This window comes from Uloborus diversus, chromosome 9, assembly GCF_026930045.1.
Source record: "Uloborus diversus isolate 005 chromosome 9, Udiv.v.3.1, whole genome shotgun sequence".
Classification (NCBI taxonomy): domain Eukaryota; kingdom Metazoa; phylum Arthropoda; class Arachnida; order Araneae; family Uloboridae; genus Uloborus; species Uloborus diversus.
The window spans coordinates 4,702,594-4,723,895 of NC_072739.1; the positions used below are offsets into that span (position 1 = coordinate 4,702,594).

General features: G+C 35.8%; 1 protein-coding gene across 1 annotated transcript in view; it reads left to right on the forward strand.

The window, feature by feature from the left end:
- The first annotated feature begins 15,019 nt into the window (after window positions 1-15,019).
- Window positions 15,020-21,302, forward strand: part of LOC129229712 (complement factor H-like) — an 8,981-nt gene continuing 2,698 nt past the window's right edge. The window contains exons 1-3 of the mRNA XM_054864075.1: window positions 15,020-15,097; window positions 19,564-19,708; window positions 20,259-20,365. Coding sequence (XP_054720050.1) covers window positions 15,053-15,097; window positions 19,564-19,708; window positions 20,259-20,365 — 297 coding nt within the window. The 5' untranslated portion in view covers window positions 15,020-15,052. The remainder of the gene's footprint in view (window positions 15,098-19,563; window positions 19,709-20,258; window positions 20,366-21,302) is intronic.

Below are 21,302 nucleotides of genomic sequence, written 5' to 3' on the forward strand. Positions count from 1 at the left end.
ATATCGCTTCTTTCAAGTGCAGTTTTAAACATTCATGCTTAGTTGGAATGTTTAGTCTAAATTTATTGTAAAAAGCAAAAGTTCTTAATTTTGAAATGTACCATTTTATCAAAAATGATTCACTGTTCTCATTTTTGAGCACTCTCTCAGCTCAAGAACGATGCAACATGTGCTTATTTTTGAGACATTTAAATTCTCAAACCAATTCGACTCGTTCTCATCTTTGAAACAACCCTATACTTAGAAATAATACAGCCTGTGCTTATTTGTGAGACATTTTTGCTCTCAAAAGTGACTCTACATGTTCTCATTTTCGAGACACCACTGTATTCAAAACTGATTTCGGTATGTTCTCAATTTTGAAATACTGTCGGGCCTCGATATAAGGTCATCCCATTTACATTTGATCAAGAAATCAGTGGGCAAAGTTGGCAAAAAAGGATGGGAAGAAGAAGCCAACTGATGTGGTACCACCAAAAAATCTTAGACGTAGCGCAGTTTTAAGGGTTTCTTTGACTCTCGTCACTAATTTAAAATGATTTTTGAAACCTTACCCTATCATAATTATTTATTTATTGTTTTAGCTCGTTCTTGTGGAGATCCTGGGTACGTGCCAAACGGTCGAGTCGTAGGATCTCTTTTCACGTTCCCTCATAACGTTACCATCGAGTGCGATGAGGGCTACGAGCGAAGAGGACACATGTCGAGAATTTGCCAGGCAAATGGAGAATGGAGCGGATCGCTAGCCACGTGCCAAAGTGAGTAAAAAACTTATTATTTTTACTTCCCTTTTACCAAAATTGTATTCGCGAAAAAAAAATTCAAAAAATTGGCCTAAATTTCCATTTTGCTCGCCACCGAATGAATATTGAGATTTTTTTCAATCCGACCATACCTGGATATATGCCTAAGAACGTATAAACACCCGAAATATACATTTTGACGATCCCCGAGTTAATTACAACGAGTTTTCTCGTGAAGTCTGTATGTACGTATGTATGTACGTATGTGCGTATGTATCTCGCCTAACTCAAGAACGGAATGTCCGAGAAAGTTGAAATTTGGTACGTAGACTCCTAGTGGGGTCTAGTTGTGCACCTTTCTTTTTGGTTGCATTCGGATGCTCCAAAGGGGGTCTTTTGCTCCTTTTTGGGGGGGAAATCATTGTTAATTTCGATGTAAACTCAAGTGGTGTTATAATTTGGCGGACACTTGGCGATATGTCGCCAGTCTTTTGGTCGCCAACTTTTTTCGCCAACTTGGTGACAAATTTGGCGATTTTTTGAAATTTTTTTTTTTAAATCTGGTTTTAATTTGGCCACTGTTGGTGATATTCAGAGAGTAAACTATTGAATCATATTAAAACTGCCAATAATGAGAAAATGACATTAAATTGGAGTAAAAGGAAGTAATGTGATGCACACATCAGCTCGTTAATTTCAATTTTACACATACTAATGCTGTTATTACATCAAACAACTCAGTATTTGTTTCAATATCACATAGTTCAATTTTTCTAATACCTTGCTCGTTATTGGTTGAAGAGTCAATAGTTTTAGATTTAGCAATAAAATCAAAAATCTTAGAAAATTTTGAGTTTTGTTCATATATTTTTGAATTTAAGGGAATAATATCTTCATTTGATACACAAGAAATCAGGTTTTGCTTCAGCTGAAGTGCATTGAATTTTAAGTCAAATATTCTAAACGAGTGGTACCCGGAGTTTTCTCGTGACGTCCGTATGTGCGTTTGTGTGTATATATCTCCCATAACTCAAAAACGGTCTGTCCTAGAAAGTAGAAATTTGGTACATAGAGTCGTAGTGAGGTCTAGTTGAGTACCTCTCTTTTTGGTTGCATTCGGATGCTCCAAAGGGGGTCTTTCACGCATTTTTGGGGGGGAGATCATTGTTAATTTCAATGCAAACTCAAGTGGTATTATATTTGGCAAACACTTGGTAATATATCGCCAAGCTTTTGGTCGCCAAGTTTTGTCGCCAACTTGGAAACACATTTTGCGTATTTTTTTAAAATCCTGTTTTAATTTGCCCATTATTGGCGATATTTAGAGAGTTAACCATTGAAACTCATTAAAACTGACGATATTAGGAGTATTAATCTGTATAAAACGATTTTTCTTTTTGCTTCGGTTCGCAACAAACTTGGGCTGAAAATATTTGAAGTGTTTCTTTGCTTACTCCAAGTCCTAGAACTAGACGTTAAATCCCGGTTATCACAAATTTGCCATTTCAACTGCGCTTGCGCACGGACTTAGCTTTCTGTTTTAAGATTTCGTGTTGCTTGTTTATATTTAGGCTGAGGGAGAGTCCCACCAAATTAATGAATGCGATTAGAATATTTTCACAGCGATTTCGTGTTATATTATATGAAACTACGGATATGAATAACTGATAATATTAAGAGAAAAATGAAACTTCAATATTTATTGGTTTTTAAATATTTATCTTACTAATCTTACTACTATTATATATGCGAAAGTTTGTCTGTATGGATGTATGGATGTATGGATGGATGTTTGTTACTCTTTCACGCAAAAACTACTGAACGGATTTTTATGAAACTTTACAATAATATAGCTTATGCATCAGAATAACACATAGGGTAGTTTTCGTCCCGTTATGGGGGGCAAAACCCCCTTAGGGGGGCAATAAAATACAATTTTCGTATAAATTCTCTAATATATAGGGATGAAAAAATACTTGCACATATTTACATTATATGTCCATCGAAAGCTCTGATTTTTCTGCTGAAGATGGCACCTGTTCGAAATTTCTAAGTAGAATAAAAAACGAGTTATGAGCTTTTTAGTTCCATGTTCGAAGGCTTTCCTCAACTCAATACAGTATTTGGTGTATCATCTCAACTCCCTGTCGATAGCGGCAATTGTTGTATTGTTGGCTATCTTTGCTTTTCGTGACTGTTCAAGGCTTTTCTCAAGTCAAATCTTGAAGTAAGATTTTTGCACAAGATTGGCAAATAATACATGATTTGGCTGATCATTTTCCATTTAAACGGAGCTTTAATGTAATTAATGGTTTTTATTAATATTTATGTTGATTGAACACTTACTCATTATCTAATCAATCAGCAGATCGCCAAAATTTTTGCAGAAAGATTTCCGTAGCTGATGCATTTGGCAGTTTTTTTCAACGTCGCTGTTTTTGAAGCCGAAAACTACGTTATAATGTTTCTCAGCTTTCACCATGTAAACAAAATATCGCCAATCAAAGAATCTTTAAAAAACTTCTTTTACTGTGTTAAATAATCCAGCAACTAAATTAGGCAAATCCATAAACAGCACAAAAACTTCCATTAATTTTCCTTTTTGCACAATGTCAAACAATCGCCAAATTTTACTACTTATTTTGGAAACATTTCGGATGAAACTCTTAAGCGCCATTTTATGGTGACCAAAAGTATCTCAGCACCTGGCGATAATATCTAAACGAAAATTAATATAATATCGTTCTACAAAGTAAGGAAAGAAGGGGGGAGCATCATCGAAGGTATCCCAAAAACGATTCAAGCAAATTCGGTAAAATCGCACCAAGAGCCCACAATGATTGAAATTTCCCAAAATAACTAAAGCAAGTATAAGGGGATTACGAGAGCGGCTATATTTTTTTTAAAACTGCGTACTTCAATAGCTATACAGAGAAGGTTTTAGACTCCATGTTAAAAAAAAAGTATCAAGATTTTTTTAAACACGAGAAGATAAATTTCATGTTTTGGAAATTTGTATATGCTTAAATATAGTGCTTTCGTTTCTAAATCAATACTAATTTGTTCTTTATACTTATTGCTATTTTAGTTTTATGGGTAAGGAAGAAACTCGATTTTTAATTACGTCAAAAAGATGTGTTTTAAATTCTTTCACTTAAAACAGAAAACAAAAGCAAGTAACGATTTTTTCTCATAATTATTACTGACCCAGGCAACGCCGGGTATTTTTGCTAGTATTATATATGCGAAAGTTTGTCTGTATGGATGTATGGATGTATGGATGGATGTTTGTTACTCTTTCACGCAAAAACTACTGAACGGATTTTGATGAAACTTTACAATAATATAGCTTATGCCTCAGAATAACACATAGGGTAGTTTTCGTCCCGTTATGGGGGGCAAAACCCCCTTAGGGGGGCAATAAAACACAATTTTTGTATAAATTCTCTAATATTGGGATGAAAAAATACTTGCACATATTTACATTACATGTCCATCGAAAGCTCTGATTTTTCTGCTGACGATGGCACCTGTTCGAAATTTCTAAGTAGAATAAAAAACGAGTTATGAGCTTTTTAGATCCATGTTCGAAGGCTTTCCTCAACTCAATACAGTATTTAGTGTATCATCTCAACTCCCTGTCGATAGCGACAATTGTTGTATTGTTGATTTTCTTTGCTTTTCGTGATTGTTCAAGGCTTTTCTCAAGTCAAATCTTGAAGTAAGATTTTTGCACAAGATTGGCAATTAATACATGATTTGGCTGATCATTTTCCATTTAAACGGAACTTTAGTGTAATTAATGGTTTTTATTATTATTTATGCTGATTGAACACTTACTCATTATCCAATCAACCAGCAGATCGCCAAAATTTTTGCAGAAAGATTTCCGTAGCTGATGCATTTGGCAGTTTTTTCAACGTTGCTGTTTATGAAGCCGAAGACTACGTCATAATGTTTCTCAGCTTTCACCATGTAAACAAAATATCGCCAATCAAAGAATTTTCAGAAGACTTTTTTTACTGTGTTAAATAATCCAGCAACTAAATTAGGCAAATCCATAAACAGCACAAAAACTTCCATTAATTTTCCTTTTTGCACAATTTCAAACAATCACCAAATTTTATTACTTATTTTGGTAACATTTCGGATGAAACTGTTCAGCGCCATTTTATGGTGACCAAAAATATCTCAGCATCTGGCGATGATATCTCTGTAACGAAAATTAATATCATATCGTTTTACAAAGTTAGGAAAGAATGGGGGAGCATCATCGAAGGTACCCCGAAACGACTTTCGCAAATTCGGTAAAATCGCACCAAGAGCCACAATGATTGAAATTTCCCGAAATAACTAAAGCAAGTATATGGGGATTACGAGCGCAGCTACTTTTTTTTAATCACTTCATACTTCATTAGCCATACAGAGAAGGTTTTAGACTCCATGTTAAAAAAAAGTATCAACAGATTAATCTTTTTAAACATGAGAAGATTAATTTCATGTTTTTTAAATTTGTATATGATTAAATATAGTGCTTTCGTTTCTAAATCAATACTACTTTGTTCTTTATACTTATTGCTATTTTAGTTTTATGGGTGAGGAAGAAACTCGATTTTTAATCACGTCAAAAAGATGTGTTTTAAATTCTTTCACTTAAAACAGAAAACAAAAGCAAGTAACGATTTTTTCTAATAATTATTACTGACCCAGGCAACGCCGGGTATTTTTGCTAGTTTAACATAAACGTAAAACACGTTGTGTACTTCAAAAATAATTGCAATATTAGTACAGAAATCCGTCTTTTGCGGATATTTTACGTTAGGCGTAAACAACTTAGTATTATACATTTTTATTTTGGTTGAGGATTCGGCTTTGTATTAGAAGTGATGCTGAAATTCTAGTACGCTCTTCTGAGGTTAAAAATTTGGTCCTGAAAAGATACAAAAAATGAGACACCGAATCCATTAATCATTAAGACGCAAAATTCAATCTTTACCGAGGCCTAAAAACTAAATCAGAGAAAACTTTGTGATTTCTAATTTTTATCTGTTGCTATCTCATATTTATTACCAAATTCAAAACGTTTGTAATTAATTTTAGCAAGATTTTTGAAATCAGTTAAGTCCGTGCGCAAGCGCAGTTGAAATGGCAAATTTGTGATAACCGGGATTTAACGTCGAGTAGTCCAAGACACTATTATCATTAAATTAGCGTAAAAAGAAGTTCTGTGATGCACACATATCGGCTCGTTTGTCAAAAATGCCATATGATAAATACTGTTGAAGACGGAAATTCAGAAACACAAATAAATTCGAACATTTGCCCTGCAGACGGTCAAAAAAGTTTGAATGAAAGAAAGGATTATTTTTCCTGTGGTTGACTTTGGAACTATCCATTTGTTCACTTGCTAAAGAAAAAAAAAGCCCCCCTCGACAACATTGGTACTTGACAAGGAACTAGTGATGTTCCGGATATCCGTATCCGTATCCGCGGATATCTGGGGAAAAGTAAAGATCTGTATCCGGATCCGTATCCGTTACTTTTTTCATGGATCTTAAACGGATCTTTTCTATTCTAAAAACTCTTAAATATTTGAATAAAAGACTCTTAAATTCCGTTTAAATTAGGTTTTATTCCCCTGTTTAAATTATAAGGTATCATTTCAGACGCCAACGGCCGTCTGAGACTTTTTTTTTTTAAATTTTTAGTTTATTATTAGTTTTTGATATTGATTTGGGGTTTCTGTTATTCTTCATTTTGGTTTTTCTCGGCGTCCTTCAAAAAAAGTGAGACAAAATTATCTATTTACTGTTTGTAAAGGTGTTCCTGGCTCTGTTATTCCGTCGTTTTCGGTCGGAGTAATCTGGGTGGAATGGGTCAGCGTTGCATTTATGCTGAAATAAAATGCGAAAAATTATTTCTATCCTATCCAGTAGCAGCTTTATACTCTTGATCCTGTATCCTACATCTACCGAGCAAGCTAGAAATAATTTTTCACCTTCTATTTAAGCATTAATGCAGCGCTGACCCATTCCTTCCAACTCTCCCACAATTTTAACGGAGATTTCGTTAAAGAGTAAATCATAGTCTCTATTATATTTTCGCGGGAGATGACATTTTTTGAAGAAACAGTGTTATTATTATGCGGGAATACCTTCCGTAATAAATTTTAAACTTGGATAGTTGAATTAGGCAAAAAAACTTTGAGATCCGTATCCGTATCCGCGGATCTTGACACTAAAGATCCGGATCCGCATCCGTATCCGCGGATCTACTTTTTTAACGATCCGGCACATCACTACAAGGAACGCGACACAAATAAAAAAACCTGCTATTGGAGAAGATCGTGGTTGTATGCAATAGTAGTTTTAAGCGATTTGGTTGCAAATATTACAGTGCGCGTAGAAAATTACAATATGATGTTGACTGGTTAGTCTTTTTTGTCTAACTCAATGATGCGTACTTAAAGTTCGAATTTTTTTTCTAAATTAAAAAATTTTAAATTTTAATGATGTGTCACTATTGATTATATTGTTTCTACGCCACTACTTACCAGTTATGATAAGCTAACTTTGTACCAGTTTTGTGGCAAGAAAGAGCATAAAATTCAAAATGCATGTCAATAGCTGATACGTATTCCCCGAAGTTTGGGTTGTGTCACTTTCCTTGCCGGGGTACGATATGTCTAACTGCTCGAAATACATAAACAAAAACCAAATGTTAGTTCAGTTGAAAATGATCAGTTTTTAACTCAAAATTGCTAAACAAAATATGTGAATCTAGCTGCGAAAACATGTACACTGGCTCTGTTATTTTTATGTTACGTTTTGCTAATAAATGAATTACCAGTTCATTTATTCGGTAGGTATAGCAAATAGCTAACTTTGTGTTTTCAGAAGCTGTTTATAAACCTGCTGTTTCTTAAAGCAGTGTGTTGAGCTAGTGCTTTTAGAAGTTGTCTGTTTACAAGCCTTTCTAGAAGCAACGCGTTAGAGTTTCTAGAAGGTGCTTGTGCTAACCTTATGTTTCTAGAAGCTATATGTTAACTTTGTGTTTACCAGTATTTCAAGACGCTGTCTGTTTACCATTATTTCTTGAAGCTGTCTTTTTACCAGTACCAGTATTTCTAGAAGCTATGCGTTAATGTTTCTAGAAGCTGCTTGGCTAACCTTATGTTTCTGGAAGCCATCTATTAACTTTGTGTTTCTAGAAGTTGTCATTTCTTCTCGTAATGGCTGTAAGTGCTTTTCGTTTGGCATATTCAGGAGACGTTTCAAAGAGCCAATGTTATAAGGATTCCACAATGGTAGTGTTGGTCAGAAACGAGTCCAATCCAAAATGCAAAATTCATTCTCGAGAGCTCTTACTATAGTGAGAAATGAACTAAAAGCAGAACACGTGGGGGTTTTTATATTTGGCAATATGCACCGGAAAATAAGCTGATTTAATTTGGTTAGAAATTCCTTCAACTTCGTTTGGAATTGCTTTTTGGCCCAGACACTTTTCCCCGATAAATAAATCTGCAAATATCGGCGACTACAATAAACGACACGCAGTGGATAAATTTTTCAAAGTGATATTTATTTTGACGTGATAAAAATAAAAGTTTAACATAAAATGGGAGAATTAAAGCAGAAAAGGCTTCACAAATCAATGACAACCTGATAAAACTGGTTCGGGTAAAGGAGAAGGATTTTTAGGTTGGGACTCAAAGGTTTAAAATTCCAAGAGTCGGAGTCTGTCATTTTCTATGTCCGTCACTCCGCCAGTGTTTGCAGGTTCGAAGTCAGACTGATTTTATGGTAAATTAATTGAGAGTCGAAAGGTTCGAAAATTCGCGGAGTCGGTTAATTTCCCCTCAACTCCGCAGAAAAAAAAAATTACAAATGTTGTGACTGCTAAATGAATCTCTTCAAATATTCTTTTTCACTGCTTTTTCAAATTTTTTCTTCACAAAACTTTTATATAAACGGAAACTGGTGTATGATGAGTCCTTATGGCATGTGTGTACTGTATAGTGTATTGGACTTCAAGTTACGGTACAGTTGTAAAAGTGAAGCCGAGCACCACCCATATATCCAGCCTAGCTGGCACAAGACACCAAACAACTGGTGTATGAAATTCAGGGTGTTGTACATAGCGCGCAGACTTTCATTTGCATGTTGAAGACTCTTATTGTAACTAAAAGCTCAATAAAAAGCTATGAATTTATTTAAGAAGCATAGTTCCAAACATGCGTACATGAATACAAGAAAACTATTCTTTTTTATTCACAGGAATCCGCTGTCCCATACCAGCGTCACCACTTAATGGGAGGACCATTTTCTCGTCCGTAGATTACGGATCTGAACTCAGATACGAGTGTCAAAATGGGTTCAGGCTCGACAGGAAAGAACAGAGAATGTGTGATAACACTGGAAAATGGAGCGGAATTGAACCCATTTGCACAGGTTGGTTAATGGTATTTCTTTTATTTCTAAAAAACTGCCTGCTTGTTGGGTATTTAATGTCCTATGTCCAAGGACACTCCGACTGGAGGCTACAAGAGGACACTGTGATCTCCAAAAAGTTTCCTTATCGACAAACTTGGAGACATAATTGCAGTTTTTATCTCCCCGAATGTCCTTCATCATTAAATGTACTTCTGTGCTCATACCCGTATTTTACCATTCGACAAAATTTGTGCTGCATTTGGTAAATTGGGAATTTCCGCCCTTCCAAAAATTTAAGTTCGTTGCGCCTCTGCCTCTGTTCCTCGTGCTTGTCTTCCATTTTAAACGAATTCTTTAGCAAGGGTAAATTTAGTTTTTATTTAGTGATTTTTTTAAAAAAGTTTTCTTTCGTTTTAGGTTTGTATTGTTGTCAGTATTTGCAGAATGTATTCAAAAGACATGTAGTGTTGCTGTCAATCAATTAAGTAAATCACGTCAGCGACTAGATAGATTTTAAAAACCATTGGAGTCTTTAAACTCACTAGATTCAACCCGTTTTTAGTTGTGGGATTCAATTCAGGAACGAACTTTATTGAGTACGTTTTCAGTGTTGCTCTCTCGACTTCTGTGAAGCTTCATGCATTAAGTATGGGGAAGAAAGCTTTAACAGTATGACTTTGATGATAAATTGAGGCACAACCTTGACAATGTGTACTACTTTTTTTTGGGTATTTCAGTGAAAAAAGGATGCGTTGAGTTAGCTAGTGAGTTAAAACACTTTTGCAAAACTACCACGAAAGTAACTCAACTGAACTCAGCCCCATTCACACTTCCCTATTTAACCCCCGCCCCCCAAAAAAGTAAACATTCTCAAGGTCATGCATGCTTTAGCTTTTTAGAGCTGCACTTAAAAAATTGATGACTTAAATCGAAAAAAAAAAAAAAAACCCCTCGAATACCTGGAATATTTTCAAAGTTCGTAAAGTTTAAAGTGTCCATTATCCTTATTTCTGTGCTTGTTTTTCTTCAGGATTAAAATTAATTTGTTAGCTTTATTAACAGTTAACTTTATTATTGATATATTCATTTTTGTTTTTGGTATCTGTTAAAGAGCTTGTTCCACCAATCAAACGAATTTCCCGAGGTAGAACAAGTAAAATTAAAGCATCAATAAAATTGTTTTACTTTCTATATTACTGTCATCATTATGCAACTTTTATTTTCTACTGAGAGGATACTCTTATTTTTGATTTCCCTTCTTAATTTTGATTGGCACTGAGAGATTATGGATTCCTTTTTTAGAAATGTTTTGTGATCCACCTGTTGCACCCGATCATGGTTCCATGCAGATCTTGGACGAAGGCTTAAAACCTGGAAGTTTGGTTCTCTATGCATGCGATGAAGGGAGGACGCTTGTTGGATCTGCCAGATCGACCTGTTCGGCTGATGGCGAGTGGATCTTTCCAGCTCCTAGATGCGTGGGCAAGTATATATATATTCCTACTGATTCCGGATTCTAAGTTCAAAAGTTTCTTTCAAGATTAGTGAATAAGAGGCTGTCTGAAAATGCCATATTTTTACTTCTTTTTACAAAAAAGGAAGTATTGTATTCGCGAAAAATTTTTCACTCAAAAACCGGCCTTAATTTCCATTTTGCTCACCCCCGGATGAATGTTGAGATTTTTTTTTCGATCCGACCACACGTAGATACATGTCTAGAAACGTACAGACACCCGAAATATCCATTTTGACGATCCCCGAGTTAATTACAACGAGTTTTCTTTTGACGTTCGTATGTACGTATGTATGTGCGTATGTGTGTATGCATCTCGCATAACTCAAAAACAGTATGTCCTAGAAAGGTGAAATTTGGTACATAGACTCCTAGTGGGGTCTAGTTGTGCACCTTTCTTTTTGGTTGCATTCGGATGTTCCTAAGGGGTTCTTTTACACCTTTTTGGGAGGAAATCGTTGTTAATTTCAATGCTAACTCAAGTGGTGTTATAATTTGTCAAACGCTTTGGCGTTAAAGGAAGTCATGTGATGCACACATCAGCTCGTTTTTCAACATATTTGCCCCCCCCCTCCCACTTTTGTCACAAAGTGTCACACTTCACTTTACCCCCTTCTTTTGTCACATGCCATTCTATTTTTCATAAGCCTATTGGTAAAAAAGTGTGTCGCACTTCTTGTCCCCCCCCCCGTCACAAATTCATTCATCATGTACGTTACATAAAAAAAAAACCTTCATCAGTTAAGCATTCAAAAAACCTTTCCTTGAAAACTGCATTAACTGTGGTTGAGTAAAATGCATATTTATGTTACCTATCTGCAAAATTTTGTGTCGATGTTACATCATCCGGATTAAATGATTCTGATAGGCAAGATGCTATTAACGGGAGTGTGAACAATGGGGTCGTTTCCAAAATTTTAAAAGTATTTTTTTTTTCTGAAAGAGCATGCTTAAAAACATAGGACCTGACCATTTTTTAAATAATTTATTTAAGTTTAACATTGTTGAAAAATTACTTAGATCGTTGCGTTTTCATTGTTTACACTTCTGTCGTGTGACATCACAAATGATGAAATGCCATTCAATGTTGCCATTCACAGAACAGAATATCAAATTCGCATCTCTACTCACGTGTATTGGCAACAATAGGGTTGATAGCAAGCGTAGAGCGCAATTTTAATTCGCTGCTTGATTATCATAACGTGGAAACTTAGTAGAAAGATGCGCCAAATTACATCATTTGACGTCATAAAGACCACGCCTTGTTTGAAAAATCGGACATTTTAAAAAATTATTTAAAAAAAAAACTGTTGGGAAAATGAAAGTATTTTCTGGGCCCATGTAATTTTTTTTGCTCGTTCTATCTATTTCAATGACTAAAAATAGTACTTTTGACTTAAGGAAACCACCCCAATGTCAACGGAGCATATCATGATGTAATATTAAAGGGTGTCCCAAAATTAACGCAAGATTTGAATTTGCCGCCAGTTTTGCAATAAATTGTGGGCAATCTTGAAAAAAAAAAAAACAATTTGGCAGCTGAGGGTCTAGGGTTATTACAAATGGAGCGTTTTCATTATCGAACAATTATTTGAAAAATAATGAAAGTTTGGGCGGGTGAAGCAGTTTACTGTTATTGGCGCTCGATATCGCAATTAGGTAATGCGCAGGTGGTTGTGGGATTGCTGACATAGTCGTTTGACTTCAAATAACCCCATAGGGAGAAAGAAGTCTAATGATGTAAAATCACACGAGCTAGGGTACAATTCATATCACCGAAACGAGAGAGTACACGAACAGGAAATTCCTTATGCAGTGATTGAATTGTTTCGCTGGCTGTATAATAGCATAACACTCCATTTTTACTAACCCTAAACTCCCAGCTGTCAAATTGTTCTTTTTCCGTGGCTGCCAACAATTCACAGCAAAAATTGTGGCAAATTCAAATCTTGCGTTAATTTTGGGACACCCTTTATATCGCTTACAGTTATTAGAGATCTCTTTAAGACGAACTTTGCAGATGTTGGAGTTGACAGAAATCTGGAACAAAAAGATCTCGTAGAGTACACAACAAGTTAAACAACTTATCCTCACTTTTTTGAAATATCATCACCACTACTGCTTCCCATTACATAAAAAGAATGGTTTTAGTTGAGGAAGACGGTGGCTGTTTACCCGACAGCGCGTGCGCGACACAAAGAAGGGTAATGTGTTTATAAGTCTATGTATGTATGTCTGTTCCTATGTGGCGTTCTGCAGGCTGAACGCCTTGGCCAATTTTGGTAATTCTTACGTCAATCGATTTGTCTTAACCTTGAGAGTGTCTCAAAACACATGACAGTAACCAAAATTCACCATATCAACAACCAGTTGCCATATTTTGTCAGTTTGGGATCGGCGCAAGCTGGGTGTCGCATGCTACCTGCGTGCGACAAATGAAGGTAGTTTTCGCTGCCTGAAATTTTTTGTTTACTAAATGTACTAATTGGGGTCTCATTGGCCGAGTGGTCTAAGCGATTGCTTCTCCCACTTGAGGCAATGGGTCAAGACACCCTCGCTCCAGATGTACTTTCCCCTCTTTCTGATGTAAATTCTTTCATGTGTTCTTTATATGTAATCTGTACTGTAATAAAAAATAAATTATGCGTAACGAAGGCAAGACACTCAGATTGTAGTCCTCATCAAAATAAACCCGTGCAATAACCACCAAAAGAAAGAGAGTCTACTAATTCGAATTTCATCTCTAACATGTTGCATTTGTTTGTGCCTTGATTCAAAGGACTGAGTTTCGCTACGTGTACTTTCTTGAGAGGCTTTTTAGTTTTGCGAAAAAGATTTGACTGACGACGTTTCCGATTTCGCGTCATCATGAGTTATACAGGCTGTTTATATAGCTGTGCTGTGGTTGACTTAAGTTCGCGCATTTTTACGGAGGTCAAGCACATGTAGCTTTAAGTCGAGTTAGGTCTCTAGAGGGACTAATTATCAGTAGTTTAGATCACCGCAAGTTACTTAATAAACCTCACGATAGAAACAAACTATCCCTATGAAATGACAAGGTTGCGAAATGTACCGTCTTATAATCATGATTACTAAGTCAATGAAAATTAACTAAAAAGTGTCAAATAAAAAAATATTAAATAAAAACAAAAAACCCGACAGCGTAAAAACCAAAAAAACTATAAAGAAAAATGTATAAGCCCAGTAGTTTAGAATGTTATTAAGTACTACTGAATAACTACACCGTTGAAATAGTTTTATAACCGTACACAGATAAGACAAATCATTAATTCAAAAGCAGAATAGAAGGATCAACAGTCTGGGCCCATTCAAATTTTAGGGGTTTCTTTGAATCAGAAAGGAATGGGCCTCGACTGTTGATCCTTCTATTCTGCTTTTGAATTTATGATTTGTCTTATCTGTGTATACGGTTATAAAACTATTTCAACGGTGTAGTTATTCAGTAGTACTTAATAACATTCTAAACTACTGGGCTTATACATTTTTCTTTTTAGTTTTTTTTTCTTTGTTTTTACGCAGTCGGGTTTTTTGTTTTTATTTAATGATTTTTTATTATACGGGTGATAGCCACCAGCGCGGCTAGATTTATTTTTCTTGCGAGAGTCTCCTTTGGAGTTTCAAGGGATGAGTCCGAACGCTTCAGAAAGGATCTGATCTGTTACTAGAACTGTTGATTTTCGAAGTCTGAATTAATAGTGCTTAGTTAAAGTTTGCAAAGTTTTTCTTCTAAATTGTTACAATTCACACGGGCCGGAGTGGCGCCGGACTTGTAATTAGAGAGTTCCGGCTTCGACACCAGCCGGATCAGAGATCCTCTGCGTTCGCTGATGATGAGTGGGGCTCGTTAAGTATGTCGTGATCATAAAGTCCACCACGTAAATCAGTACCTCTGGGGGTGCTGAGGCAGGAGTTATTCGGCTTCCAGTTTGGTTCTTAATTTCCAAATTTTGATAGATGGCGCTTCCATACGCCGTGTGCTGTCTGAGCTAATTCGGACGTTCACCTAAGTGGTGCTCGTTATAACGGAAGCCTTCCCTCTCTGCCGCGAATCGACTTGCAATTGCTACTCGAACCCGGTTACCCGAGTGGTATTTGTAACAACAACTGCAACAATTTACACATGTGTCACAATTGATTATACAGTCTATTCTTTACTACGCACCAGTTATGCAAATTGATTTTGTGCCAATATTGCGGCCTGATTAAGCATTAAATTTAGATTTTAAATTGATAGTTATTATAATTTTGGAGATGCACTACCATGAGCACCGGTGTATGAAAAATTATATGAAAGTTTTTTCGTTTTAGTACCTTGTACTGTTTCAAGAATTTTCAATGGTGCAATGGGAAAATACGTGACAGAGAAATGGAGGTTGCATTTTAAAAAAGTAGGTTTGAGTTTTATGATATTAGTGATAATTATCTCTTTAAAAAAACTTTTCTATCATAGTGACGTAATTTAACATTTACATTAGTTTAGTATTTAATATGTTAACCTTACTGTGAAAGGAAATTTTTCTCTCTCTGGTCTGCAAATTAAATTTTTGTGGAAAAGTTAACGAGGTTAGCCTTATTTTCCATGAAGTTTCGGATGTTTAGACGTATCTATAATTTATCCAACTAGAAGGCTTGACTGCAAACAGATACGAGTATTACGAAAGAAAAAAAACTTCAAAACCCACTTCATCTTTATACGTAAATGGCTACTTCTGTATGTATGTCCGGGGTAAGCTTCAGAACTACTGGCCCGATATTAACCATTTTTTCACCATAGATAGCTACATTATCAGGAAGCAACATAGGCTATAATTTATTTCTAAGAAAATTAGTTTCAAAAAGTTATGATGGGAAATAGTAAATTACATGTAATTTCCCCATTAAATGAATAAATATAAATCCCATCGTTATATATATACAAAAATTCGTTGCCTCACAACGGCAATATTGATAGTTATCATAATAAAAAATTTGAATCAAGGCTGGAGCAAGCATGAAATTTATTGCTTTCTTAGGGTTTTTATCCTCATCTATGCCAATAATCGATAACGGAACGAAGTAAAAAGACAATTGATTTTGGCAAAAGTTGGAAAATATAAAGTGTTTATTGTCAAAAATTACACAGGCCTGAAAAATTCGGGTCATGAAAAAGTGATTGTCAGGTATTGAGTGACTTTTATTCTACTGGATGCGCCGATTTCAAGTATCCATTTTTCTCAATCATAAAGATATTTTCACCAATTGGGCTTCAGCATATAGGCAGAAAAACCTATTTTTTCCTATTCTGAGAGAAAGAGTCTTTTCAAAATATGTGTAAGTTTATTACTTACACTTACAAACGAGTTTATGCATCAAACATACAATTGGAAATCAATTACTAAATATATATTATTTTCATAGAAATAAGAACATAGTAATGATTAATCATAACGATTCAATTATAACGGAAGGCAATCTTTTTCAACTGGCGCTGTTTTTGCAGCCTAAGACTACTTAATGTTTCTCGACTTTCATTTCACCATGTGACCAAAATATCACCATTAAAAGAATCTTTAAAACTTTTGTTAAAATTTATAATAATCCGCTAACTAAATATTAATAGCATAAAAACTTTCATTAATTTATCTTTGTTCACAATGGGGTCGTTTCCAAAATTTTAAAAGTATCTTTTTCTGAAAAAGCATGCTTAAAAGCATAGGATCTGACCATTTTTAAAATAATTTGTTTAAGTTTAATATTTTAAAAAAATTAGTTAAATCGGCGCGCTTTCAATGTTTATGCTTCTGTCCGATGACATCACAAATGATGAAATGCCATTCTGTGTTGCCATTGACAGAGCAAAATATTTAATTCGTATCTTTACTCACGTATATTGGCAACGATATGGTTGATAGCAAGCTTAGAGCGCAATTTTAATTCGCTTCTTGATTATCATAACGTGGAATCGCGGTAGACAGATGCGGCAAATTGCATCATTTGTGACGTCATCAAGACCACGCCTTGTTTCCAAAATCGGACACTTAAAAAAAAATAATTAAAAAAAAAACCTGTTATTAAAATGAAAATATTTTCTGGGCCCATGTTATTTTTTTTTTTTTTTTTTTTTTGCATATTCTATCAATTTCAGTGACAAAAAGTACTACTTTTGACTGAAGGAAACAACCCCATTTCAAACAATGGCCAAGTTTTGTACTTATTTCGGAAGAAAATATTTAGCATCATTTAACGATAACCAAAATATCTCAGTATTTGGCGACAATATCTCTTTAACGAAAATTAGTAACAGACAGTTTTACGAAGTAGGGTGTGGGAGCATTAACCAAGGTATCCCAAAACGCAAGTTTAGTAACATTTTAAATCGCTCCAAGAACTCAAAATAACTCATATTTCCAAAAACAACTAAAGCAAGTATAGTGGGATTACGGGCGGCTACATTTTTTAAAACCGTTTGTGTTTCAATATCCATATAGAAAAAGCTTTAGACTAGGTTCAAAAAAAAAAAAAAAAAAAAAAACTGATAAATCGTTATAAAAAAAAATGAAATTTCATGTTTTGGAAATTCTTCAATTTTTTTTGCATAATAAATGTTGTGCTTTCGCTTCTAACTGAATACTATTTTGGTCTTTATACTTATTGATATTTTACTTTTATGGGTGAATCACATCAAAGCGGGGTGTTTTGAGTTCTTTCAGTTAAAACAGAAAACGAATGAAAGTTGCGATTGTTTCTCACAATTATTACTGACCCAGGCAACGCCGGGTATTTTTGCTAGTTAGTACATAAATTTTCTAAATTTGAAACCCGTTTTAAAAACTTAGTTATTAAATTTCTAGTTCATGAAATTGATGTTTGTAATTTCAAGGAATAACTTTATCGTGGTCATTTAATACGATAATTCGTTCATATGATAATTTTTCAGACTATTTCAAGATTATTTCTTTTAACAATGCAAACTGAAAGACGTTTCTCTTTTCTCTGAAATAAACGTAGGAATATTAACCCTTTATGACTCGACAATTACGATTTGAAAATACGTAGGTTGATCCAAAAAAAAAAGTTTACAGGCAGAAGCATTTGAAACAAACATTGTGGAGCGAATAATTAGACCCAGGGTGGTTGACAGATGGCGCTAGTTGTCCTACAGCGGTTCGACGAGTAAGTAGCGTCAGTACGCAGAGACGTAAGAGCGACAGTAATGGCAAGACGTCTAAAAAACTTGTCTCGCAAAGAGGTGCGAGCCGTAATTCGATTCTTATGGGCCAAGAATGGGTGAAGCCATCTGAAAACGGCCTGGATTACTAAAGAAAAGCGTCATTCTTCTGATGACAATGCTAGGCCCCATACAGCTCGCAAGACCCAGGAATTACTGCAAAGATTCAGGTGGGATCTCTGGAATTACCCCTTGTTACCGTCTCGCAACACATTTTCTACTTAATTTTGAGCCAATTGTCTACTCAGTAATATTAAAGTTCATGACGTTCTTGAAAGAAAAAGCTTATATTAAAAAACACATTTATTTTAGATTATTTACACGATGTACATCTTTCTTACTCAACTTCTACCAATAAAAATGGCCAAATTCTTATCATTTCACCTTCATCTTAATAATCAAAATCTTATTCCATTTTTTACACTATTGCCACAAGTCAGAAGCAAATTTTTGTTGCCTCGAGATGAAAGGATGATTATTTCTCGTCTTCAAGGCTTATCTCATCACCCCCTATACAGTCCCGACTTGACTCCTAGTGACTATGTCCTTTTTCCGGACTTAAAGCGAAACTTATCCGGAACACGGTTCATCACCGGCGATGCAGTGAAAACAGCTGCCGAGAAATGGCTCAAGGAGCAGGGCCTTGATTACTACCAAGACGGGATAAACAAGTTGGTAGAACGTTCTGACAAATGCCTAAACAAGGTTTGGCGATTATGTGGAAAAATGAAGGCCAGATGTGTCTCCTGATTGCCATTTGTATCTTGTTTCTATTGTTAATATATATACATTCTCATTTGCCTTGTAAACCTTTTTCTGGATCACCCCTCGTAAATTACCGATACATTAAAACAGTGGTTCTCGTCCTTTTTACTACTGATGACCACTTGGTACCCTTCCGAATACTAAGCTGACCACATGCGATCGAAATAGTATTTTCAAAACAATCATCTCAGGTTGAATGAGATAAATCCAAAAATTGTGTTTGATAGGCTTAATTACAACTGTAACTAGTAACTATTTTACAGTGGTGGTAAAAATAATTGCATCACCCGCGCCGCAAAGGAGAGGAATATCATCTCGACTGCATTCAACACACAGTCAAGCATCCCGTATCCCAGATGATTTGGGGATGTATTTCTGATTAAGGAGTTGGTGGGCTTCACTTTGCGCAAGGAACAGTAAACGCTCAGGTGTATATTGGCATTTTGGAGGAGAAATTGCTTCCTACTATCCGGGATCACTTTACTTCAGTTCCAAACGTCATTTTCCAGGATGATTCTGCTCCGTGCCATAGGAAAAAACTAGTAAGTAACAATTTAAAAACCTTTGTCCTGCCATTAGACTGAAATTGACATGGGTTAAGTAATTTTTTTTCCCTAAACTCACACGCAGGTTCTGAAATGGAAAAATGAGCATGGAGTCAGCAGTTTGCCTTGGCCCGATCTACGTAAACAATGATCGGATTCCTGCTGTTAAATGTTTATTTCATAAGTTTTGCAGAATTTCACATGCATTCATCTCAGTCGACCAAAACTTCTCACATAATCCCATTGTTGTGAAAATGCGAGGGTGATGCAATTTTTTTTTTAACCAGAACTATATCTCTTCTCGATGACTGAACACAAAACTTTGAAAATCTTTCAGAGTCGCATCGGAAGCAGAGTGATCGAAAATGAAGAACAGATATTACGATGCGATCCGGGCTATTTTATCGCTGGGAAGACCACTGAAGAGAACAATGTTTCTTGCTTGGACGGTAAATGGTCAGAGGATTTCACCTGCGTATCATGTAAGTTTTGCAGAATTTGCTTTTTTTTTTTTGAGCAGTCACGATTGCTTATTGTTCTCACTTGACTGTTTTTGATGTTACGCTGATTTTATTTTCCCACCAGCACCCTCTGCCAGCACCACCGTCGCGTCGACCGGCCTCACGATGCTGCTCCTCTTGCGAAAACCGTCTCCAGGTTGCATCGACGTCCTACACACACACGCTTACGCACTCATGCCTGCGCACAGACACAAACACATATGCCTACATACACACACACACGAACGCCTACACACATGCGCCTACACAAACACACGCGCATTCATACACACACACTCGTGATTGCGAAAAACATAATTTGAATTCAAGATGCCAAAAATTCAAATTATTATAACTTTTTTTCTTTTATTCTTTCAAGCTATTATTTACTTATTTTTTAAAATAATTTTATTTTTATGTATGTGCTACCGTTAAAGTATAAAATCCTTTATCTTATAGAATACCTATTATTTCATGGAATAACTGATCGTGTCCGTTAAAGTGTAAAACTCTCTTGTATTTCATGTTTTAGCCGGCTGTGCAACAGATCCTCCTCCGACGAAAAACGGAAACACTCACACAAAGAGGGACTTTCACGGCGGAACTGTTACGTATATCTGCAATACCCTGTTCTCGAAGGTAAAATCTGGAAATGTTACGTGTCTTTTCGGGCAATGGGAAGGCGTCACTCCGGTCTGCGAAAAAAGTAAGTTGACTTACAGGAACTGTAGTTACTTGTAGTTTAGGTCTTGCTATCATTATTTAAAACTAGAAAGTCGCCCGTCAAGGTATGACGGGTGAAGATGGCTCCTACTCTTCTACATTTGAACGAAGCCATTGCCTGTTTGGTGATATTTTGATAGTTGAAATTGTAAGGGGAGCCACCCCCTCCCCAACCCTCCAAAAAAAAAAGAGATCTCCGCTAGAAAAAAGAAAAATATGCCTTAAAACCCCCCTAAAATTTTCAATGGCGCAGTTGCGTCATGGGCCCCCTTTTTAGTGGGAGGCCCTGAATGAGGTCATTTTAGTCTCTTTTAGGTGGGCGGCCCTGAATGAGGTCATATTTAGTCTCATTCATCACCAGCGATACCCGCATAGCTTTGCCCGTAGTAGAAAATTAAAAGGTCTTTTGGTTCGCCTGTAAATTTACAAATAATGTATGGTGAATTTAGGCATAGCGCCTAAACCGTTCGGTCAATTTTCATGAAATTCGTTACAAAATTAGTGTGCAGCATGGGGGTGTGCACCTCGAAAGGAAAATTCGATTTTGTTCTTTTTCTACTCCAATTTTAAGAACATTTTCCCGAACATAATTATCATAAGATGGATGAGTAAATTACCAAGTTATAACATGGAACCGTAACATGGGCAAACCAATTGGCGAGAAATTCACCATACATTATTTGTAAATAAATAGGCGAACCAAAAGACCTTTTAATTTTCGACTACGGGCAAAGCCGTGCGGGTGTCGCTGGGGATGAATGGGACTAAATATGACCTCATTCAGGGTCGTCCACCTAAAAGGGGGCCCATGACGCAACTGTGAAATTGAAATTTTTAGAAGGGGGGGGGGGGT